Below are 26,512 nucleotides of genomic sequence, written 5' to 3'. Positions count from 1 at the left end.
TGATGCCTGATAGTGGAATGGAATCGTGCACGTTGTAGTGTGGTGAGTCACCACCACTCTTTGGCAGAGAAAACAAATGTCCTTGCAAAGCTACAACTCCAAGGATTGGATAGCATTGAGCCTTGGACTCTAAAGGAATCTCAAACTGCATTAATTCAACAGTGCAGATGCATAAAACCCCATGAAAGGGTTGCCATAAGATGCAAACAAGCAGAAGGCACACAACAACAATCATATTTTCCCATCTTTTGGTTCCTGCGGTTTCCTTTTCCCGGAAAAAAACAATCTGTTTCACTGGAGATATGTGTGTGTGTGTGTCTGCGCATCCACACACGCACATGTACATTTTCATTATTGTGAGTGACAAAAAAAAAAAGGCTGTCAAAGTCTCGCGTAGAGTAATTATGATGTCTTTTATTAGACTTGCCAAGGAAGATGAAGATTGCACAGCCCTGGAGACCTCCTGCGAGGACTTGGAGGCCTGGAAGTCTCCTGTGCATTGGTCCTTTCTTTTCAACTAATAGGAGATGTCACGATTGCATTTCCCACATTCCCCTTCATTTTACAAGGCGGAGCGCGTCTTATATCCTGCAGGAAATTGGATGCAGAGCAGCGGTTTTTATCTATTCCAGTCACTGGAGGGCTACAAAAATAAAACAAAATTAAAAGATAGTTGTAAAGGCCATAGAGGAAGGGAATGCCTTGCCTTCTGGATGTTGTTGGATGGCAGCTTCCATCATCCCTGTGCTGGATAGAACTGATGGGAGTTGGAGTCCAACAAAATGTCCCAACCCAGATGTCTAACCCTAACCTGAAACCTTCTACAGTAGAGTCTCACTTATCCAACATAAACGGGCCAGCAGAATGTTGGATAAGCGAATATATTGGATAATAAGGAGGCATTAAGGAAAAGCCTATTAAACATCAAATTAGGTTATGTTTTACAAATGAAGCACCAAAACATCATGGTAGACAACAAATTTGGCAGAAAAAGTAGTTCAATACGCAGTAATGCTATGTAGTAATTACTGTATTTATGAATTTAGCACCAAAATATCACGATATATTGAAAACATTGACTACAAAAATGCGTTGGATAATCCAGAACGTTGGATAAGCGAGTGTTGGATAAGTGAGACTCTACTGTACCTGTTATTGCTCCACAGGGCTCATCATGCTAGCTGAGGATGATGGGAGTTGCTGTGTGGCATCTTCATTATGGATAAGAGAGATAAAGGGTCTGCCACTATCCATATCAATAAACAGTGGTTGTAATTGTAATTACCATATATACTCAAGTATAAGCTGACCCAAATATAAGCCAAGGCACCTAATTTTACCACAAAAAAACTGGGAAAACATTGACTCCAGTATAAGCTGAGGGTGGTAAATTTCACAAATAAAAATAGATACCAATAAAATTACATTACCGTATATACTTGAATATAAGCCGACCCAAATATAAGCCGAGGCACCTAATTTTACCACAAAAAAACTGGGAAAATATTGACTGCAGTATAAGCCGAGAGTGGTAAATTTCACAAATAAAAATAGATACCAATAAAATTACATTACCATATATACCCGAGTATAAGCCGACTCAAATATAAGCTGAGGCACGAAATTTTACCACAAAAAAACTGGGAAAACAGTGACTCCAGTATAAGCCGAGGGTGCTAAATTTCACAAATAAAAATAGATACCAATAAAATTACATGAATTGAGACTTCAGTAGGTTAAATGTTTTTGAATACTTACATAAAGCTCAAATTTAAGATAAGACTGTCCAACTCTGATCAAATCATGATTCCCATCTTCTTCAATGTAAATGTGCTTATGTATCCTTTTAATAATAATAGAGTAAAATAATACATGTAATAATAATAATAAATACAGGAAAATAATACATGTAATAGTAAAAAGAGTAATATAATAAATGCAATAATAATAATAAGATCAGAGTAAAATAATACATGTATTAATAATAATAAAAATAGAGTAAAATAAATGTAATAGTAGCAACAATAATAGAGAAAAATAATAAATGTAATACAGTAGAGTCACACTTATCCAACGTAAACGGGCTGGCAGAACGTTGGATAAGCGAATATGTTGGATAATAAGGAGGGATTAAGGAAAAGCCTATTAAATATCAAATTAGGTTATGATTTTACAAATTAAGCACCAAAACATCATGTTATATAACAAATTTGACAGAAAAAGTAGTTCAATATGCAGTAATGCTATGTAGTAATTACTGTATTTACAAATTTAGCACCAAAATATCACAATGTATTGAAACCATTGACTCCAAAAATGCGCTGGATAATCCAGAACGTTGGATAAGCGAGTGCTGGATAAGTGAGACTCTACTGTAATACGATATAATAATATTAATTATATATTATATATTAAATGTAATATTACTAATAATATTACCATATAATGATATAGTACACTATATTAATTTAATGCTTTATATTGTGCTATGCTAATAATATATTGTATGTTCATTTGATTTATAAGCTGCTCTGATTCCCTTTCGGGGTGAGAAGAGCGGGATATAAATGTAGTAAGTAAATAAATAAATATAATGATTTAGTACAATATAGTACTTTAATGCTTATATTGTGCTGTGCTAATAATATATTGTATGTTTATTCGATTTGTAAGCTGCTCTGATTCCCTTTCGGGGTGAGAAGAGCGGGATATAAATGTAGTAAATAAATAAATAAATAAATATAATGATATAGTACAATATAGTAATTTAATTCTTATATTGTGCTGTGCTAATAATATATTGTATGTTCATTTGATTTGTAAGCCGCTCTGAGTCCCTTTCGGGGCGAGAAGAGCGGGATATAAATGTAATAAATAAATAAATATAATGATATAGTACAATATAGTAATGTAATGCTTATATAGTGCTGTGCTAATAATATATTGTATGTTCATTCGATTTGTAAGCTGCTCTGATTCCCTTTCGGGTTGAGAAGAGCGGGATATAAATGTAGTAAATAAATAAATAAATATAAATATTGTTTGGAAACTGGTTGGACTAGATGTTTTCGATCCCTCCGGTGGCTTTTGAAGCCGGGGCGGGACGGCGCTCTGTCGGGAGGGCTTTGATTGGTGTCCTGGGCTGAGGAGAGGGATCCCTTCTGCCTCCCTTTATGCCTACACTTGGCCCCGCCCCCTTTGATTCCCGCCCACCCTATTGGCTGGAGCTCTTTTTTTATGCAAATACCTCTTGCGAGGTTTGGGAGGGCGGGAGGTGTGTGCGGGGAGGGGAACAGCCCAGTGACGTCACCCCCCTTGCCTCCTCCTCCTCCTCCTCCTCCTCCTGGCCTTCCTCCCGGGGCGGGGCAGAGCCCATCATGGCTACTGTGGCCAACGGGCTGGCCCATCCGCAGCCGCCGCCGCCGCCCCCTCCTCCTCCTCCCGCCGGGCCCCCGCCCTTGCCGCTCCTGCCGCCGCCGCCGCCCCCCCCCTCCGCCGCCGCCTCCTCCTCTGCTGTTGCTGCAGGCGGGCGCCCCCCCCTCCGCGGCCAGCAGCAGCAGCTTCAGCACCGCGGACAGCTCCGCCGCCAGGATGAACGGCTTGACGCCGCCGCCGACGCAGCCCGTCCCGACGACGCCGCCCGCCGCCGCCGCCGCCATCGCCATGAAGGACCACGATGCCATCAAGCTCTTCGTGGGGCAGATCCCGCGCAACCTGGAGGAGGGGGACCTCAAGCCCCTCTTCGAGGAGTTCGGCAAGATCTACGAGCTCACCGTCCTCAAGGACCGCTTCACCGGCATGCACAAAGGTAGGCAGGCGGGGAGGGAGGGAGGGAGCGAGGGAGCCCCAGAGGGCATCTAGCCCGACCCCACGCCTCCCAGGCTGGAACAGGGACGCCCAGGCTCGGTCCTCAGGGCTCCAAGGGAATCGTTGAGCTGAAAGGGAGCCCCAGAGGGCATCTAGCCCGACCCCACGCCTTCCAGACTGGCTCTGTCCTCAGGGCTCCAAAGGAATCGTTGAGTTAAGAGGGAGCCCCAAAGGACATCTAGCCCGACCCCACGCCTTCCAGACTGGCTCTGTCCTCAGGGCTCCAAAGGAATCGTTGAGTTAAGAGGGAGCCCCAAAGGACATCTAGCCCGACCCCACGCCTTCCAGACTGGCTCTGTCCTCAGGGCTCCAAAGGAATCGTTGAGTTAAGAGGGAGCCCCAAAGGACATCTAGCCCGACCCCACGCCTTCCAGACTGGCTCTGTCCTCAGGGCTCCAAAGGAATCGTTGAGTTAAGAGGGAGCCCCAAAGGACATCTAGCCCGACCCCACGCCTTCCAGACTGGCTCTGTCCTCAGGGCTCCAAAGGAATCGTTGAGTTAAGAGGGAGCCCCAAAGGACATCTAGCCCGACCCCACGCCTTCCAGACTGGCTCTGTCCTCAGGGCTCCAAAGGAATCGTTGAGTTAAGAGGGAGCCCCAAAGGACATCTAGCCCGACCCCACGCCTTCCAGACTGGCTCTGTCCTCAGGGCTCCAAAGGAATCGTTGAGTTAAGAGGGAGCCCCAGAGGGCATCTAGCCCGACCCCACGCCTTCCAGACTGGCTCTGTCCTCAGGGCTCCAAAGGAATCGTTGAGTTAAGAGGGAGCCCCAAAGGACATCTAGCCCGACCCCACGCCTTCCAGACTGGCTCTGTCCTCAGGGCTCCAAAGGAATCGTTGAGTTAAGAGGGAGCCCCAAAGGACATCTAGCCCGACCCCACGCCTTCCAGACTGGCTCTGTCCTCAGGGCTCCAAAGGAATCGTTGAGTTAAGAGGGAGCCCCAAAGGACATCTAGCCCGACCCCACGCCTTCCAGACTGGCTCTGTCCTCAGGGCTCCAAAGGAATCGTTGAGTTAAGAGGGAGCCCCAAAGGACATCTAGCCCGACCCCACGCCTTCCAGACTGGCTCTGTCCTCAGGGCTCCAAAGGAATCGTTGAGTTAAGAGGGAGCCCCAAAGGACATCTAGCCCGACCCCACGCCTTCCAGACTGGCTCTGTCCTCAGGGCTCCAAAGGAATCGTTGAGTTAAGAGGGAGCCCCAAAGGACATCTAGCCCGACCCCACGCCTCCCAGGCTGGAACAGGGACGCCCAGGCTCTGTCCTCAGGGCTCCAAGGGAATCGTTGAGCTGAAAGGGAGCCCCAGAGGGCATCTAGCCCGACCCCACGCCTTCCAGACTGGCTCTGTCCTCAGGGCTCCAAAGGAATCGTTGAGTTAAGAGGGAGCCCCAAAGGACATCTAGCCCGACCCCACGCCTCCCAGGCTGGAACAGGGACGCCCAGGCTCTGTCCTCAGGGCTCCAAGGGAATCGTTGAGCTGAAAGGGAGCCCCAGAGGGCATCTAGCCCGACCCCACGCCTTCCAGACTGGCTCTGTCCTCAGGGCTCCAAGGGAATCGTTGAGTTAAGAGGGAGCCCCAGAGGGCATCTAGCCCGACCCCACGCCTTCCAGACTGGCTCTGTCCTCAGGGCTCCAAGGGAATCGTTGAGTTAAGAGGGAGCCCCAGAGGGCATCTAGCCCGACCCCACGCCTTCCAGACTGGCTCTGTCCTCAGGGCACCAAAGGAAACGTTGAGTTAAGAGGGAGCCCCAAAGGACATCTAGCCCGACCCCACGCCTTCCAGACTGGAACAGGGACGCCCAGGCTCTGTCCTCAGGGCTCCAAAGGAATCGCTGAGCTGAAAGGGAGCCCCAGAGGGCATCTAGCCCAGCCCCACGCCTTCCAGACTGGAACAGGGACGCCCAGGCTCTGTCCTCAGGGCTCCAAAGGAATCGCTGAGCTGAAAGGGAGCCCCAGAGGACATCTAGACCAACCCCACGCCTTCCAGACTGGCTCTGTCCTCAGGGCTCCAAAGGAATCGTTGAGTTAAGAGGGAGCCCCAGAGGGCATCTAGCCCAACCCCATTTCAAACAGTAACGTGTCTAACCAGCCTCTGTCCAAAGGAATCGTTGAACTGAAAGGGAACCCCAAAGGCTATCTAGTCCAACCCCATTCCAAACAGTAACAAGTCTACCCAACCTCTGTCCAAAGGAATCCTTGAATTGGAAGGGAACCCCAAAGGCTATCTAGTCCAACCTCCTTCCAAATAGTAATAGGGAATTTCAGCCTATTTTTTCAAAGCTCCAAGGGAATCATTGAGTTGGAAGGGAACCCCAAAGGATATCTAGTCCAGCCCCATTACAAGCAGTAACATGTCTACCCAGCCTCTGTCCAAAGGAATCTTTGAGTTGGAAGGGAACCCCAAAGAATATCTAGTCCAACCCCCTTTGAAGTAGGAAGGCACTATCTGAGCTCTCCCGACAGATGGTCACGCAGCCTGTTTTATTTATTACAACATTTATATCCCGTCCTTCTCACCCAACAGGGGTTAAAATCTTTACCGGAATCACTGACTTGGAAGGGAGCCCCAAAGAGCATCTAGTCCAAGCCCCTTCGAAGTAGGAAGGCACTATATGAGCTCTCCCAACAGATGGCCACTCAGCCTGTTTTAAAATCTCCACAGGAATCACTGACTTGGAAGGGAGTCCCAAAGGGACATCTAGTCCAACCCTCCTCCTTCCAAACTGTAATATGAACCCCTAGCCTCTGTTTTCAAAGCTCCAAAGGAATGTTGAGCTGGAAGGGAGCCCCAAAGGACATCTAGTCCAATTCCATTCCAAGCAGGAAGGAACCATTTGAGCCCTTCTGACAGATGGCCACTCAGCCTGTTTTAAAATCTTTACAGGAATCATTCAGTTGGAAGGGAGCCCCAAAGGACATCTAGTCCAACCCCATTCCAAGCAGGAAGGAACCATGCGAGCCCTCCCGACAGATGGCCACTCAGCCTGTTTTAAAATCATCACAGGAATCACTGAGTTGGAAGGGAACTCCAAAGGATATCTAGTCCAACCCCATTCCAAACAGTAACATGTCTACCCAGCCTCTGTCCAAAGGAGTCGTTGAGTTGGAAAGGAACCCCAGAGGATATCTAGTCTAACCCCCTTCCAAACAGTTATAGGGACGCCCAGCCTCTGTTTTAAAAACCCCAAAGAAATACTTGAGTTATAAGGGAGCCCGAAAGGACATCTAGTCCAACCCTTCTCCTTCAGAACAGTAACAGGGATTTCCAGCTTCTGTTTTCAAAGTTCCAAAGGAACTATTGAGTTGGAAGGGAGCCCCAAAGGCTACCTAGTCCAAGTCCATTCCAAATTGTAATATGTGTACCCAGACTCTGTCCAAAGGAATCATTGAATTGAAAAGGAGCCCCAAGGGACATCTAGTCCAACCCCCTTCCAAAAAGTTATAGGGATGCCCAGCCTTTGTTTTCAAAGCTCCAATAGAATTGCTGAGTTGGAAAGGAACCCCAAAGGCCAACTAGTCCAACCCGCTTTCAGGCAGGAATGCATCATCCAAGACCTCTCAACAGATGGTCACAAGAATCATTGAGTTGGAAGGGAGTCCCAAAGGACATCTAGTCCATCCCCATTTCAAACAGTAAATGGATGTCTGCCATAGATGTGGGCGAAACGTCAGGAGAGAATGCTTCTGAAACATCGCCAGACCACTCTGAAAACTCACAGTAACCTAGTGATTCCGGGCATGAAAGCCTTCGACAACGCACAAAAGTGTGTTGTTTCATTGTCTTCTTCCCTTGTCCTTGTTTTGAGTCCCCTTTGAGGAAGATAAAGTGAGGTATAAATAAATATTATTATTATTAATTATTATAATAATTATTATATTTATATATACAGTAGAGTCTCACTTATCCAACATAAACGGGCCGGCAGAACGTTGGATAAGCAAATATGTTGGATAATAAGGAGAGATTAAGGAAAAGCCTATTAAACATCAAATTAGGTTATGATTTTACAAATTAAGCACCAAAACATGTTATACAACATATTTTTACAGAAAACTTAGTTCAATACATAGTAATGCTATGTAGTAATTACTGTATTTACGAATTTAGCACCAAAATATCATGATATATTGAAAACATTGACTACAAAAATGTGTTGGATAATCCAGAACGTTGGATAAGTGAGTGTTGGATACTATTACTCTACTGTAATAGTAACTGGCATTACTATTATTTATTATTATTATTATTATTATTATTATTATTATTATTATTATTATTATATGTCATTCACCATTTGTCATTGTCTTCACATAGTTCACAGTAATAGTAACTGGCATTACTATTATTATTATTATTATTATTATTATTATATGTCATTCAACATTTGTCATTGTCTTCACATAGTTCACAGCTTTAACTGGCATTACTATTATTATTATTATAAAGTGCAAGATGAGTTTGTCTTGCCTCGTGAAAAGCATAACTGCAAGTATGAATGCATAAGGATTTGCTTAGCAGTCTGGAGCTGGCTTTCCCTCTACCAAAAAAAAATAAAATCAGAAAATTGGGTAAAAAGCTGGGCTACGCTAAGCAAGTGTTCGGAAATGTTGAGAATATAGTGCAAAGTGAATGGCTGAGCAAACAAATGTGGAGGAAGTGGGGAGGGATTTGTAAATAGACACAGAATGAATGGAAGGAGGAGGTTGATATGGCTGGGAGGGGTCTTTTTCCCCCTTGCAAAGTTTCCTCCATTGTGATATATTTATTAAAGAGTTTTATATGCCAAGAGAGAGGCTGTTGATGCATTAATACCGACTGGGATCTAGCGGTTTTAGGGCAGGCATAGGCAAACTTGGGCCCTCCGGGTGTTTTGGACTTCAACTCCCACCATTCCTAACAGCCGGTAGGCTGTTAGGAATGGTGGGAGTTGAAGTCCAAAACACCCGGAGGGCCCAAGTTTGCCCATTCCAGGTCTTTTCGAACTGCTAGGTTAGTAGAAGCTGGGGCTAACAGCAAGAGCTCACCCCACTCCCCGGATTCGAGACACTGACCTTTTGGCCAGCTAGTTCATCAGCTCAGCAGTTTAAACTGCTGTAATACTGGGGGCTCCGGCTCTACACTAGGACCCATTTATTTGTCAATATATTATTATTTTATTACTGTTTATTACAGTAATAGAGTCTCACTTATCCAACACTCGCTTATCCAACGTTCTGTATTATCCAACGCATTTTTGTAGTCAGAGTTTTCAATACATCATGATATTTTGGTGCTAAATTCGTAAATACAGTAGCATTACTGTGTATTGAACTTCTTTATCTGTCAAATTTGTTGTATAACATGATGTTTTGGTGCTTAATTTATAAAATCATAACCTAATTTAATGTTTAATAGGCTTTTCCTTAATCTCTCCTTATTATCCAACATATTCGCTTATCCAACATTCTGCCAGCCCATTTTCATTGGATAAGCGAGACTCTACGGTATTGTTGTTGTTGTTGTTGTTGTTGTTGTTTGATACACAACAACAAGTTCACTATGCTGACTTTTGTATTGAATCACACATCGGACACTTCCCAAGTGTATAGGACCATATACTGTATATACTTGAGTATAAGCCTAGTTTTTCAGCCCTTTTTTTAAGACTGAAAAAGCCCCCCTCGGCTTATACTTGGGTGAGGGTCCTGGTTGGCTTATATTTGGGTCAGCTTATACTTGAGAATATATGGTACATTTATTATTATTTTTTCTATTATTGTTGCTACTATTACATTTATTTTACTCCATTTTTATTATTAATATTAATACATTTATTATTTCGCTCTGATCTTATTATTTTATTGTATGACACAGCAAACAAGATAGATATGCTGGATTTCGTATCACAAAATCACAAGTCGAACACTTCCCAAGTGTCTAGGACTGTGTGATGTGTTGTTATTATTATTATTATTATTATTATTATTATTATTATTATTATTATTATTATTATGCCACAGCAAATAAAGATTGATATGCTGGATTTCGCTTCACAAAACCACAAGTCGAACACTTCCCAAGTGTCTAGGACTGTGTGATGTATTTTCGGATGATGCGTGCAGATCCCAGTAGGGTGGCCTTTTGCAGTTGACAGATTGTAATTTTGTCAATATCTGTTGTTTCCAAATGCCGGCTGAGATATTTTGGCACGGCACCCAATGTGCCGATCACCACCGGGACCACCTGTACTGGTTTCTGCCAGAGTCTTTGAAGTTCAATCTTGAGGTCCTGATAGCGGCTGAGTTTTTCCTATTGTTTTTCGTCAATCCAACTGTCACCTGGGATGGCGACATCAATGATCCAAACCTTTTTCCTTTCCACAACTGTGATGTCTGGTGTGTTGTGTTCCAGAACTTTGTCAGTCTGGATTCGGAAGTCCCACAGTATCTTTGTGTGCTCATTTTCCAATACTTTTGCTGGTTTGTGATCCTACCAGTTCTTTACTGCTGGGAGGTGGTACTTGAGGCATAAGTTCCAATGAATCATTTGGGCCACATAGTTGTGCCTCTGTTTGTAGTCTGTCTGTGCGATTTTCTTACAGCAGCTGAGGATATGATCAATGGTTTCATCAGCTTCCTTGCACAGTCTGCATTTTGGGTCATCAGCTGATTTTTCAATCTTGGCCTTAATGGCCTTTGTTCTGATGGCTTGCTCCTGGGCTGCAAGGATCAGGCCTTCTGTCTCCTTCTTCAGGGTCCCATTCGTGAGCCAGAGCCAGGTCTTCTCCTTATCAGCTTTTCCTTCAATTTTGTCAAGGAACCTTCCATGCAATGTTTTGTTGTGTCAGCTGTATTATTAACAACCTCTGAGGATGCCTGCCATAGATGTGGGCGAAACGTCAGGAGAGAATGATTCTGGAACATGGCCATACAGCCTGGAAAACACACAACAACCCCATCACTGGTCTATTCTACCTTAAACAGTAGTATGTGTACCCAGCCTCTGTCCAAAGGAATCGTTGAGTTGGAAGGGAGCCCCAAAGGACATTTAGTCCAACCATTCTACCTTAGACATTAGCTTGAGTAGCTGATGGAGGAAAGGAAGGGGCCTGAGGCTGTTAGGAATTGTGGGAGTTGGAGTCCAAAACACCTCAGGCTCCTTCCTTTTCCCCCTCAGCCGCTTAAGCAGACACCGACTACAAAAAGGAGTCCTGAGTCTGAACATGCTCAGCACAATCACATGTCTATGACCCTCCCAGCTTAAGCAGCTGAGGGGGAAAAGGAAAGAGCCTGAGGTTGTTAGGAATGGTGGGAGTTGAAGTCCAAAACACCTGGAGGGCCCAACTTTGCCCATACCTGTCCTAAAGCTTTTGGGATCGTAATACCAAGATTCTGGAAGCTATCATCATGATCATCGTCATCACAACAACATGTGTTGTTCAGGCCAGAGATCTGCAACTGTACAAGTCTGAAATTATATTCAGCTCATTACTCCGTTTCAATATGTTATCCAATGCATCTAATTAAGACGCATGAAACTCAAAGTTGGGCGGTCCAACCAACAATGTCTTTTTCTATGGGTCCCTTCTCTCTATTTTGCTCTTTGGGGTTTGTTTTGAGTCAAGCCGAACTGCCGCAGCCCAGAGCCGTGGTCCATCTGCCGATCTCGTTTCCAGCGGCAAGCCTTGTGTTTTTTTTTTCTTTCCTCCCGCTCCGGAGCTTTTTCCACTCAAACTCAAGATCGCTGCACTTATTAAGAGCTATTAATACTTAATCATCTGGCAGATTTAATTGTGCCAATATTAAAAATGCATCAATGTCAAATTTCGTTCATTAAATATTTACCTTTTCAAAGGGAAACTGTTTTGCTGCTGTTTTAATACCATTTTTAGAAAGCTTTATGGAGGGCTTAAATTTTTTTGAAAAAAAAAAAAGCTAACAAAAAAAAACCCCGCTAATGATGTAGATGGCGTCTGATGAACCGAACGGAATTGCTGTTGTTGCGCCGTTTTCGCTGAAAGGCCGGCAAAGTGGATCCACTCCCTTTCGGCGTCATAAAACACAGGCACCAAACTGAGATTCTGTGTGTTGTCAAAATCTTTCATGGCCAGAATCACTGGGTTGTTGTGAGTTTTCCGGGCTGTATGGACATGTTCCAGTAGCATTCTCTCCTGACGTTTCACCCACATCTATGGCAGGCATCCTCGGAGGTTGTGACAATACATATGTCCTTTCAAGGTCATTTACCTGGCCCATGTCCTAAACTTTAGACTTAGGGTTGACCGAAGTCTCCCTGGTCTTTGGAGGTCTCTTTGCTTATCTATGGTCTTATGGGATCATCTAGATGGTCTTTGAAGGCCTCTTTGCTTAGCAATGGCCTTATGAGACCATCTAGAAGGCTTTTGGAGGTCACTTTCCTTACCTATGGTCCTATGAGACCATCTAGATGGTCTTTGGAGGTCTCTTTGTTTACCTATGGTCTTATGTTAGGGTTGACCTAAGTCTGAAATGACTTAAAGGCACACAAAAACAATCCTAATTTTTTACTATTTCATCATAGTCAGGCCCCCCCAACAGTCTGAGGGACTTAAAAAGTTTGTGGACCCCTGGTTTGGAGCATAACCCCAAGTCAATGTGCATAATCTAAACGACAACCTATGTTTTCTATAGGAAGGGACAATGATAATTATTATCATTATTATCATTATCATTAAGTTATTATTTATGTTTGATACGCCGCTACCTTCCCACCAGAGCGGTACCTATTGATCTATTCACATTTGCATCTTTTCGAACTGCTAGGTTGGCAGAAGCTGGGGCTAACAGCAGGAGCTCACCCCACTCCCCGGATTCGAACCTGCAACCTTTTGGTCCGCAAGTTCAGCAGCTCAGCGCTTTAACACACTGTGCCACATGGAAGTACAAGCTTGCCAAAATGAGAATATATCTGAAATAAAATGTAAAAAAAATAAATCTGAAATAAAACTAAAATAATAAAATAATGAGATAAAATAAAACAATTCATAATAAAACTAAAATAATAAATAAGATAAAATTAAATAAATAATTCCCGCAGTTTGATTGCACTTGAACTGCCCTGGCTCAATGCTATGGAATTGCAGGAGATATAGTTTCCCCAGAACCTTAACTCGACTTCATTAGATATACAGTAGAGTCTCACTTATCCAACATAAACGGGCCGGCAGAATGTTGGATAAGCGAATATGTTGGATAATAAGGAGGCATTAAGGAAAAGCTTATTAAACATCAAATTAGGTTATGATTTTACAAATGAAGCACCAAAACATCATGTTAGACAACAAATTTGGCAGAAAAAGTAGTTCAATACGCAGTAATGCTATGTAGTAATTACTGTATTTATGAATTTAGCACCAAAATATCACGATATATTGAAAAAATGGACTACAAAAATGCGTTGGATAAGTGAGACTCTACTGTACATAGTAAAACTACAATTCTCAGGATTTCAAAGCATTGAGCCATGCCAGTTAAAGTGGTGTCAAATTGCATTCATTCTACCGTGCAGATGCATGCTGTGAGCTCTCCTCCTTTCTTTTCATCTCATCCTCACAACAACCCTGCAATGTAGACCAAGCTGAGGAAAAGGGACTAGTTCATTGTCTTGACTTTTGGCACGGCTGATTCAACAGTCTCACGGCTATAACCACACTCGTACCTTACACAATGAGTAACTCTGTGGGTCGTTTTGGGACTGCAGAGCCTCTTCCTCGCCTCCCCCTCCGCCATCACATACAATTGGCTGAGAATCAAAAGGCACCCAGGGGAAAACTGCCGAGTACTGACTCACTCTCATGTGTTCGTACTCCCAGGAGAAACTCAATTCAGGTTTTCTTCAGCTTGCGTTGCGATGAATAAGATCTGCATTTCCCCTCCCTTCCCTATTCATGCAAAGCTCAATAAAAATACCATTTGGGACTAGAGCTCCCAGAATCCACAGAACATAGAGGAATAGGTGGTGGGCCTGACTCTCCCTTGAAATGATCTCCCAAAATTGGCAGTCCGATGTAACCAACCAACTTTTTGCAACGATGAAGCATAGGTTGGTAAAGGTTTCCCCCTGACATTAAGTCCAGTCATGTCTGACTCTGGTGGTTGGTGCTTTTCTCCATTTCTAAGCCGAAGAGCCGGCGTTGTCCATAGACACCTCCAAGGTCATGTGGCCATTGGCATGACTGCATGGAGCGCCCTTACCTTCCCACCGGAGCAGTACCTATTGATCTACTCACATTTGCATGTTTTCGAACTGCTAGGTTGGCAGGAGCTGGGGCTAACAGCGGGCGCTCATTCCACTCCCGGGATTTGAACCTGGGACCTTTCGATCTGCAAGTTCAGCAGCTCAGCGCTTTAACACACTGCGCCACCACCAGGGGCCCCACCTATTGATCTACATACATCCTAATAATAATAATAATAATAATAATAATAATAATAATAATAATAATAATGTAATGATCGGCACACTAGGTGCCGTGCCAAAAGATCTCAGCTGGCATTTGGAAACAACAGACATTGACAAAATTACGATCTGCCAACTGCAAAAGGCCACCCTACTGGGATCTGCGCGCATCATCCGAAAATACATCACACAGTCCTAGACACTTGGGAAGTGTTCGACTTGTGATTTTGTGATATGAAATCCAGCATATCTATCTTGTTTGCTGTGTCATACAATAATAATAGAGATAATAATAATAATAATAATAATAATAATAATAATAATAATATAATAACTTTATTTTTATACCCCGGGCCGGGCTGTGGCGCAGCTGGCTAGTAACCAGCTGCAATAAATTGCTACTGACCGAGAGGTCATGAGTTCGAAGCCCGGGTCGGGTTAAGCCCCCAACCATTAAATAGCCCGGCTTGCTGTTGACCTATGAAGCCCCGAAAGACTGTTGCATCTGTCAATTAGGGAAATTTAGGTACGCTTTATGCGGGAGGCTAATTTAACTAATTTACAACATCATAAAACTGCCAGCAAAACATAAGGAATGGAATGAGGAAGTACAGCCACTACTGGACAGTGAAGCAACAGCTCCCCCTGTGGCCGGAATCGTGAAGCTGGAAAAAAATGTTAAATGCCTCTGTGTCTGTCTATATATGTTGTTTGTCTGTTGGCACTGAATGTTTGCCATATATGTGTTCATTGTAATCCACCCTGAGTCCGCTTCGGGGTGAGAAGGGCGGAATATAAATACTGTAAATAAATAAATAAATAAATACCCCGCCCCATCTCCCCGAAGGGACTCGGAGTGGGCGGCTTACATGGGGCCTTGCCCGATAAAACAATCAAATATCAATAACAAAGCAATAACACAATTATCCCAATAAAAACATCAACATCAGTAAAAACAATCAGTAAAATCAACATGAAGCATACAATGTTAAAAACAGGAGACTAATTCATAGAACCCGGGCAAAGTGCAGAATGTGCCGAAATGGGGAAAGGTAATTTCACAGTTGAAATGGACAATAAAATGCAGTATAACAATGGCAACACATCAAGATAAACTCGAAATCCAAAACTCTTTGGGTCCCAAGCCTTTTGGATCAGGGATCCCCAAAATGCACCAAGTTTACATTTATTTTCTCCAGTTTTTAATGGTAACGATGGCCATTGTGTAGTTTCCGCATCCAAGACAGGAGGCTCTTCTTAAATACTCTCAAAGCAAGAGTCAGCCGGGCCCTATGGAGATCGGATGTGCTAATCTGGAGGGCTTTGGGACTAATCCCAGTGTGTTTGCCTCTGCCTGCTGATCCCAATTAACCGGGCCCTGCTAATCCATGCCAATTGCCTTCAATCGAATCCTTGAGTTGTATTGGGTTGCAGAGGTTTGGTTTTAAATATACAATTTCCCCAGAAAGGGAGCAGCTGCTCTTTGGAGGCACCCAAAAGCGGCACCATCGCAGCTTGTATCCCTTGTGTTTCCAGCTGTTTTGTGTTGAAAGCTTTGCCTCTTCGTTCCCGGCGAGGTCTCTTGGAAACTAGCAAGTGGGGTTTATATATATGTGGAATGTCAGTCCTTGAGACAAGTGTGAATGTTGTAAGTGGCCACCTTGATTAGCATTGAATGGCTTTGCAACATCAAAACCTGTCTGCTTCCTGTCTGGGGAAATCCATTGTTGGGAGGTGTTAGCTGGCCCTGATTGTTTCCTGTCTGGAATTCCTCTGTTTTCTGAGTTGTGTTCTTTATTTACTGTCCTGATTTTAGAGTTTTTTTTAATACCAGGGCCCAGATTCCCTTTCGGTGGCCTTTTAATTGTGGGTTATCTACCTTGATATTCTGTGTTATATGGCTGTGTGGAATAATAATAATAATAATAACTTTATTCTTATACCCCGCCCCATCTCCCCGAAGGGACTCGGGGCGGCTTACATGGGGCTTTGCCCAACGCAACAGTACAAAATCAAAACAAAAACAATAGACAAATCAGCAACCAAAAAAACATCAGCATAAGAAAAACAGTCATAAAAAGTCGATACACAGAATAATATTATTATCATGAATTGGATCAAAATTGGAAGGACCCTCAGTGCTCTTCCACACAGCCATATAACCCAGAATATCAAAACAGAATAACCCACAATATCTGCTTTGAACTGGGTTATCTGAGTCCACACTGCCCTATACCCCAGTTCAATGTTTGGTGCTAAATTCGCAAATATAGTAATTCCTATATAACATTAGCATGTATTGAACTGCTTTTTCTGTCAATTTGTTGTAAAACAAATGTTTTGGTGCTTAATTTGTAAAATCATAATGTAATTTGATGTTTAATAGGCTTTTCCTTAATCCCTCCTTATTATCCAACATTTTCACTTATCCAGTGCTTTTATTTTTCAGTGATTGGTTTGGGGGGGGGGGGCAAAATTCTGTTCGCTTACACTTGAAAATTACCTAGGGCCGGCCCTGCCGATTGGATGTGATTATTTTTACGTGCATTGCTTATGATTAATATTATGTGCATCTCTCTCTCCCAACCCCAATTCTGTCTTGCCCAGGTTGTGCCTTCCTTACGTATTGTGCCCGGGACTCAGCCCTCAAAGCCCAGAGCGCTTTGCATGAACAGAAGACGTTGCCAGGGGTAAGTGAGGCTAGCCTTTTTCTCCAATGCGATCCATATATTTTCTAGGCAATGTGTGATTAGTCAAAACAAACCAAATACTCTAAACATGAGGTCTGTTCGCTTTCAAGACTCAGATCGTAAGCATGTTTTGAGTGTTGTTCTGGAAGACATTGCTGGTGACGTCAGGCTCGAAGCAAAACTAGATTGCCATTGCCATGTGGTTTGGTGCAGTGGTGGCCTCAGGTGGCCAGATTAAAGGGGGCAGCAAATTGGTAGTGGTGTGATAGATTAATATTTTATTTTATTTCCAGTGAGGTTGGTCACTTGAGAAAGGGGCAGAGCTCCTTGCATTGTGTGGACAAGATAACTTCAGCAATAGTTCACTAAGGGTGCATCTTCTACACCTTTGAATTAATGCAATTTGATATTGTTAGGCTCAAGGCGACGGGATTCTGGGAGTTGTAGTTTTCCAAGGTCTTTCACCTTCTCTGCCAAAAAATGCTGGTTCCTCTCCAAACTGCAACTTCCAGGATTCTATTGCACTGAGCCATAAGAATGGTGCAAAAGTGCATTAATTCTACACTGTAGACAAGGCATGGGCAAAGTTCAGACCTCCAGGTGTTTTGGACTTCAACTCCCACAGTTCCTAACAGCCTACCGGCTGTTAGGAACTGTGGGAGTTGAAGTCCAAAACTCCTGGAGGGCCGAAGTTTGCCCATGCCTGCTGTAGATGCCTGGACGCTAGCCTTACTGAACATATTTTAGTTGTTTCATGGCCAGAATCATTGGGTTGCTGAGAGTTTTCCGGGCTGTGCAGCCATGTTTCAGAAGCATTCTCTCCTGACATTTCGCCCACATCTATGCCAGGCATCCTCAGAGGTTGTGAGACAAGAAAATAATTCTTTCTCCCACCCTGGACCTTCCACAAATATATATAAACCCAACTTGCTTAGTTTCCAACAGACCTCACAACTTCTGAGGATGCCTGCCATAGATGTGGGCGAAACGTCAGGAGAGAATGCTTCTGGAACATGGCTGCACAGCCCGGGAAACTGACAGCAACCCAATATTTTAGTTGTGTGATTCTCAAAGGTACAGAGTTGCCCTATTTTCAGAATGGGACGGAGGCACCCATAATAGGCAATGGTGTCACCAATGGGAATTCTGCTTTCCCAATGGAATATTCCTTGATCTGCAAATATTTGGTGATGCTATAACTTAAAACTGCAGTTGAGCATTTAGAAAATACAATTTAAGGATCCAAAGAAGAGAGAAAGGAAGAAAAAGGGAAAGAGAAAGTCAGAGTTAAGAGAGGAATCCAAACAAAGCAAATTAAAGAGATTTCGCTCTGAATATTTTTCAGAGTCTCATTCTCCAGAATTGTAGGAATTTGGCCAACGGAAGGTCAATTTCATTGGGAAAGGGGTGGAATTCGTATTTGGGATCAAGGCTGTCATTTTGCCCCGTTTTCCAGTAGCTTTCCCCTTGGAGATGCCCATTGGGTGTCCAAATGATTGGATAGCTCGACATTGACTTGGGTGGCGAAATGGATGATGTCAACAGTTGTTATAAAGATGTCTTAATTCAGGCAACAATGTCTGAAACAAAGCCATTCAAACCTGATATAGACTTGAGTTCACAAATTACAGTAGAGTCTCACTTATCCAAGCTAAACGGGCTGGCAGAACCTTGGATAAGCGAATATCTTGGATGATAGAGGGATTAAGAAAAAACCTATTAAACATCAAATTAGGTTATGATTTTACAAATTAAGCACCAAAACATCATGTTTTACAACAAATTGGATAGAAAAAGTAGTTCAATGTGCAGTAATGTTATGTTGTAATTACTGTATTTACGAATTTAGCGCCAAAATATCACGATATATTGAAAACATTGACTACAAAAAAGGGGCCGGGCTGTGGCGCAGCTGGCTAGTAACCAGCTGCTATAAATAACTACTGACCGAGAGGTCATGAGTTCGAAGCCCGGGTCGGGTTAAACCTCCGACCATTAAAAATAGCTCCGGCTTGCTGTTGACCTATGCAGCCTACTTGCATCTGTCAAGTAGGGAAAATTTAGGTACGCTTTATGCGGGAGGCTAATTTAACTAATTTACAATACCATAAAACTGCCAGCAAAACACGAGGCAAAGAATGAGGAAGAACAGCCACCAGTGGACGGTGAAGCAACAGCTCCCCCTGTGGCCGGAATCGTGAAGCTGGAAAGATGTTAAAAATGCCTCTGTGTCTGTCTAAACCAGGGGTCCCCAAACTTCAGTCCTTCAGTCCTTCAGACTGTTGAGGGGCCAAATTATCATTTGAAGAAAACAAACAAACAAACAAATTCCTATGCATACTGCACATGTCTTATTTGTAGTGCAACAACAACAACGAAAGAACAATACAATATTTTAAAATGAAAACAATTTTAACCAGCATAAACCAACTAGAATTTCAATGGAAAGTGAGGGCCTGCTACTGGCCAATGAGATAGTCAAGTTAATTAGGATTGTTGTTGTTGTTGTTGTGTGCCTTCAAGTCATGTCAGACTTTGGCCGAGCCTAAGTCTAAAATTAATTATTTATTTACTGCATTTATTTACTACATTTATATCCCACCCTTCTCACCCCAAAGGGGACTCAGAGCAGCTGTATGTACATACAATATATTATGTTATTACCATAACACAATATTAGCATTATACATTACTATATTGAACTATACCACTATACTATTATATAATATGTAATATATAACATATAATTAATATTATTATATGGTATTACTATTAGTATTATATTGTATAACATAAGATTATTATCAATATTATATGTATATACAATATATTATATTATTAAAACTAATATAAAAATATTATATTATAAAACTGAGGGCGAGGGCCAGGTAAATGACCTTGGAGGGCCGCATCCGGCCCCCGGGCCTTAGTTTGGGGACCCCTGGTCTAAACTGAATGTTGTTTATCTGTTGGCATTGAATGTTTGCCATATATGTGTTCATTGTAATCCGCCCTGAGTCCCCTTCGGGGTGAGAAGGGCGGAATATAAATACTGTAAATAAATAAATAATAAATACAAAAATGGCTTGGATAATCCAGAAACTTGGATAAGCGAGGCTTGGATAAATGAGACTCTACTGTATTACGGCATCCATAAAGTGATGTGAGTTTTTCTTCCTTGGAGTGTGTGGCATAAATCTAAGTGTGACTTAAATGGAAATGTAGGCTATAGGGGTTTTTTTTTTTTGTAATGGTTTTTGAGTCACCCCAGCCTTCCATCTCCGAGTCTTTGTTATGTGCACCGTCCTCCTTATCTAAAGTCAACATTGTTCCTGAGAGCGAGCAATGTTTTCCCAGGTTCATTGCTTTCCACGGGGCCGCATCAGCCGAGCCCATCAGCCGAGCGGCAGGGAGCTGCCAGGCTTGTTTGTTTGAGCCATTTCCTCCCCAAGTCATTCTGGAAATAAAAACATATAATAATAACAGCTCCTTGTTTTGCGTCCTGGTCTTGAGTGGAGTGCTCAGCTAGCGGGGATCTCCTCCGGTGTTCTCGTTTCCAAAACGCGATAGGAATACGTTTTGTGTGGGTGAGCTGGCCTCTTTCGAAAGGCGCATAGGATGCTGGTGGCGACCAAAAAGCACATCTCATGCTGGACGCACTGGACCTGCAATGATCCCTTGGTTGTTTGCTCTGTGGAATGGGATGAAGCGTCCGTGCTTCAGATAACAATGAGAAACCTTGGCCAAGTTGTCCCCAATACTAGCACTACGTTCTCCTTGTCTTAAAAAGTTCGACAACTTCATACATGGAGAGGATGGAAGTTACAGTAGAGTCTCACTTATCCAAGCTAAACGGGCCGGCAGAACCTTGGATAAGCGAATATCTTGGATAATAAGGAGGGATTAAACATCAAATTAGGTTATGATTTTACAAATTAAGCACCAAAACATCATGTTATACAACAAACTTGACAGAAAAAGTAGTTCAATACACAGTAATGTTATGTTGTAACTACTGTATTTATGAATTTAGCACCAAAATATCATGATATATTTAAAACATTGACTACAAAACTGGCTTGGATAATCCAGCGGCTTGAATAAGTGAGACTCTACTATACTTGTATTATTTTCCTGTATTTATTATTATTATTATTACATGTATTATTTTATTCTATTATTATTAAAAGGATAAATAAGCACACTTACATTGAAGAAGATGAGAATAATGATTTAATCAGAGTTGGACAATCTTATCTTAAATTTGAGCTTGATGTAAATATTCAAAAACATTTAATCTACTGACGCTGCAATTAATGTAATTTTATTGGTATCTATTTTTATTTATGAAATTTACCACCCTCGGCTTATATTGGAGTCAATGTTTTCCCAGTTTTTTTTGTGGTAAAATTAGGTGTCTTGGCTTATATTTGGGTCGGCTTATACTCGAGTATATATGGCATATAGCAGTGAAGAAGGGGCCCCAGTTATACTCGAGGATCAAGACGTTTGCAGAGAGAACATTTTATTCCAATCTGTGAATAATCAAACATATATATATATGGAGGACCGGCTGCGTTACTAAACTTTATTTACTTTTCAAAAGTAATAAAAATGCATGATTCAAAAGGCAAAAGCAGAGTACCAGGTACTTTCCCCATTATCACCGGAGGAAACGACTCCGCTTCCCATTTAGCCCAGAGGTTTCATCTGAGTTTGTTTTAGTTTTTTTTCCTAGCACTACTTAGCAGTGACTTTTGACTTTGCTTTCCTCTGAAACTCTTCTTAAAAGGACATGCTGTTCTCTCGCTGTTACTAAACGGCGAACTCGAAGGATGCTTCATGCCGTCTTTCCTGGTAATGAAATGAGTCATGATTAATACCGGGGAAAAGTGGACGCTCTATTTACTATTTCATTCTGATCTATTTATTTATTAATTATGGGATGCATGTCTTGTTATACTAGTTTGTGTTGCATGGAAACAATTGCATCAAAGTCATTCTGGAGATATGGAGACCCTTAAAGGTAAAGGTAAAGGTTTCTCCTGACGTTAAGTCCAGTTGTGTCCAACTCTGAGGGTTGGTGCTCATCTCCATTTCTAAGCCGAAGAGCCGGCGTTGTCCGTAGACACCTCCAAGGTCGTGTGGCTGGCATGACTGCATGGAGCGCCGTTACCTTCCCACTGGAGCGGTACCTATTGATCTACTCACATTTGCATGGTTTTGAACTGCTAGGTTGGCAGAAGCTGGAGCTAACAGCGAGAGCTCACTCCGTTCCCCGGATTCGAACCTGCGACCTTTCGGTCCGCAAGTTCAGCAGCTCAGTGCCTTAACACACTGCGCCACCAGGGGCTCCTAAAGTAAACTTATTCCTGGGGACAAGGAAGCTTGTCGTTACCTTCCTCTGAAGCTGAGAGAGTGAGACTCTACTGTAATAATAATAATAATAATAATAATAATAATAATAATAATAATAATAATACAGTAATAATAATAATAATATTTTGTGTTGTTGAAGGCTTCCATGACCAGAATTACTGGGTTGTTGTGCATTTTCCGGGCTGTATGGCCATGTTCCAGAAGCATTCTCTCCTGACATTTCACCCACATCTATGGCAGGCATCCTCAGAGGTTGTGAGGTATATAATAATAAATAGTATGTATTGCTCACCTCTCCTGATGACAACAAATTCCAAAACATAGGAACATAAAATTTATACAATAAATGACATAGGTAAAAACACAAAAATATTAAAAACTTGCACCAAACACAGATACAGAATTGACATATAGTAGCAATAGAATGTAAATCAACAGTCATGATTGACTGGGTAAGCCTGTGGATGCTTACGTTCTGTTGTTGTTGTTGTTGTTGTTGTTGTTGTTGTTGTTACCCAGCTTTCTTCTCTGAAGCAAGACTTATTGTGTTATATACAATGGGAGTGGAAAATTGTATGTCTTATGTAAAATGTCAAAGTCAAGGTTTGTTTTTGCGATTTGTGTTAAATAATAATAATAATAATAATAATAATAATAACAACAACAACAACACAATCCTAGACACTTGGGAAGTGTTTGACTTGTGATTTTGTGATACGAAATCCAGCATATCTAGCTTGTTTGCTGTATCATACAATGTCGTTGTGTCAATAATAATAATAATAATAATAATAATAATAATAATAACACAGTCCTAGACACTTGGGAAGTGTTTGACTTGTGATTTTGTGATACAAAATCCAGCATCTCTAGCTTGTTTGCTGTATCATACAATGTCGTTGTGTCAATAATAATAATAATAATAATAATAATAATAATAATAACACAGTCCTAGACACTTGGGAAGTGTTCGACTTGTGATTTTGTGATACAAAATCCAGCATCTCTAGCTTGTTTGCTGTATCATACAATGTCGTTGTGTCAATAATAATAATAATAATAATAATAATAATAACACAGTCCTAGACACTTGGGAAGTGTTCGACTTGTGATTTTGTGATACGAAATCCAGCATCTCTAGCTTGTTTGCTGTATCATACAATGTCGTTGTGTCAATAATAATAATAATAATAATAATAATAATAATAATAATAATAACACAGTCCTAGACACTTGGGAAGTGTTCGACTTGTGATTTTGTGATACGAAATCCAGCATCTCTAGCTTGTTTGCTGTATCATACAATGCCGTTGTGTCAATAATAATAATAATAATAATAATAATAATAATAATAATAATAACACAGTCCTAGACACTTGGGAAGTGTTCGACTTGTGATTTTGTGATACGAAATCCAGCATCTCTAGCTTGTTTGCTGTATCATACAATGTCGTTGTGTCAATAATAATAATAATAATAATAATAATAATAATAATAATAACAACACAGTCCTAGACACTTGGGAAGTGTTCGACTTGTGATTTTGTGATACAAAATCCAGCATCTCTAGCTTGTTTGCTGTATCATACAATGCCGTTGTGTCAATAATAATAATAATAATAATAATAATAATAATAATAATAACACAGTCCTAGACACTTGGGAAGTGTTCGACTTGTGATTTTGTGATACAAAATCCAGCATCTCTAGCTTGTTTGCTGTATCATACAATGTCGTTGTGTCAATAATAATAATAATAATAATAATAATAATAACACAGTCCTAGACACTTCGGAAGTGTTCGACTTGTGATTTTGTGATACGAAATCCAGCATCTCTAGCTTGTTTGCTGTATCATACAATGTCCTTGTGTCAATAATAATAATAATAATAATAATAACACAGTCCTAGACACTTGGGAAGTGTTCGACTTGTGATTTTGTGATACAAAATCCAGCATCTCTAGCTTGTTTGCTGTATCATACAATGTCGTTGTGTCAATAATAATAATAATAATAATAATAATAACACAGTCCTAGACACTTGGGAAGTGTTCGACTTGTGATTTTGTGATACGAAATCCAGCATCTCTAGCTTGTTTGCTGTATCATACAATGTCGTTGTGTCAATAATAATAATAATAATAATAATAATAATAATAATAACAACACAGTCCTAGACACTTGGGAAGCGTTCGACTTGTGATTTTGTGATACAAAATCCAGCATCTCTAGCTTGTTTGCTGTATCATACAATGTCCTTGTGTCAATAATAATAATAATAATAATAATAACACAGTCCTAGACACTTGGGAAGTGTTCGACTTGTGATTTTGTGATACAAAATCCAGCATCTCTAGCTTGTTTGCTGTATCATACAATGCCGTTGTGTCAATAATAATAATAATAATAATAATAATAATAATAATAACAACACAGTCCTAGACACTTGGGAAGTGTTCGACTTGTGATTTTGTGATACAAAATCCAGCATCTCTAGCTTGTTTGCTGTATCATACAATGCCGTTGTGTCAATAATAATAATAATAATAATAATAATAATAATAATACCTTCAAGCCTTGAATGACTGAATCTGTGGATGCAAAAGCTATGGATACAAAGGGCACTACTATCTGCATTATTATTTTCCCCAACCCTAAATAAGGAATTGCAGTTGCTTTGAATGCATTCCTGCCTTGAAAAAGGAGAGAGAGGATAACTATCTGTTGAAAGAGGTTGGAACTGAAAGTTACGTAACTGAATCGCTGTCTGAAGAAATATACGCCGCCGTTTCTGATTGAAATGCCTTCCACGCCGACGATAAGCCGAAGCGATAGGCCCTTTTTGCACAGGCGCATGTATATATAAACGCACGCTTGCATTGTATATTCTTCCTGGCTGCACTTACTCAGCAAGGTTGTAAATCATCGCCATCTCCCCAATTTGATCAACGCAACCGCTGTTTGGGAGATTTCCAATTACATGCGATAACACAACTCGGCCGCTGCTTAAGGAAGGCTCTGCGTGCAGGCACAAGGCTCGCAAAGATGGGGTGAATCATCCGACCCCAATCCCTGAAATTCCCCAAAAAGCCATCCTTCAATTGAAAAGACGGCAATGGCTCATCCGAGCTGACGCAAAAGTCCCAAATCTTGTTCCGTTTCTTTCCAGTGTTATGTCTGCATATCTACGTCACTTGTTGATTTTGGGTGACCCCATTTATTTATTTCATATGATTTTCTTGGGAATACCCAGCAGTAGTTTCACCAGTTCCTTCCTCTGAAATATGGCCTTGGTATTCACTGAGGGTCTCCCATCCAAATACTAACCAAGGTGGACCCTGCTTAGCTTGCAAGATCAGATGGGATCGACACTGTAGAATGAATTCAGTTTGATGAGACACCTGTATGCTCCGATAATGATAATGATAATGATAATGATATAATAATAAAACTTTATTTATACCCCACCACCATCTCCCCGTGGGGACTCGGGGCGGCTCACAATGTTACAAAAGTAACAGCGCAAATACATTAACAATACACACAGTTTAAAACACAAGAAGATGATAAAACAAGTTAAAACAAAGATTTAAACAACAGTAATAATATCAATAGTAATAATATCAAACAACCACCAATGCAATTCAGTCAACTATATATATATATATATATATATATATATATATATATATATATAGCAGCAATATAAGATAAAATAATTAAATTAAAATATCCCAGTGAAAGGAACCTAATAACATTCAGAATAGAATTATAATTATAATGAGGCTGGTCTCATTATAATTATAATAGAGTCTCACTTATCCAAAGCTCGCTTATCCAAGGTTCTGGATTATCCAAGGCATTTTTGTAGTCAATGTTTTCAATACATCGTGATATTTTGGTGCTAAATTTGTAAATACTGTAATGACAACATAACATTACTGCGTATTGAACTACTTTTTCTGTCAAATTTGTTGTAATGATGTTTTGGTGCTTAATTTGTAAAATCATAACCTAATTTGATGTTGAATAGGCTTTTCCTTAATCCCTCCTTATTATCCAAGATATTCGCTTATCCAACGTTCTGCCGGCCCGTTTAGCTTGGATAAGTGAGACTCTACTGTATATGAGATTTAAATAACACAACCTGGGGAGCTG

General features: G+C 41.4%; 1 protein-coding gene and 1 long non-coding RNA gene across 8 annotated transcripts in view; one reads left to right on the top strand and one right to left on the bottom strand.

Annotated features, from left to right (window-relative positions):
- Positions 1-394: 394 nt before the first annotated feature.
- LOC134293976 (uncharacterized) lies at positions 395-3,462 on the bottom strand. Its single transcript, XR_010000943.1, has 2 exons — positions 1,759-3,462; positions 395-643 (listed from the first exon to the last, which is right to left on the bottom strand). It is a non-coding gene; the product is annotated as an uncharacterized LOC134293976 (long non-coding RNA).
- A 110-nt stretch (positions 3,463-3,572) lies between these two features.
- Positions 3,573-26,512, top strand: part of celf6 (CUGBP Elav-like family member 6) — a 166,506-nt gene continuing 143,566 nt past the window's right edge. For all 7 annotated transcript variants that reach the window (XR_010000941.1, XM_062963380.1, XM_062963382.1 and 4 more), the window contains exons 1-2: positions 3,573-3,808; positions 16,891-16,973. Coding sequence is in view for 6 of the 7 variants with exons in the window: in XM_062963380.1 (XP_062819450.1) it covers positions 3,592-3,808; positions 16,891-16,973 (300 nt within the window). In the remaining variant the exon portion in view is untranslated. The remainder of the gene's footprint in view (positions 3,809-16,890; positions 16,974-26,512) is intronic.

Source organism: Anolis carolinensis, unplaced genomic scaffold (genome assembly GCF_035594765.1).
Source record: "Anolis carolinensis isolate JA03-04 unplaced genomic scaffold, rAnoCar3.1.pri scaffold_11, whole genome shotgun sequence".
Lineage (NCBI taxonomy): Eukaryota > Metazoa > Chordata > Lepidosauria > Squamata > Dactyloidae > Anolis > Anolis carolinensis.
This window is presented reverse-complemented; position numbering and strand designations above follow the sequence as displayed.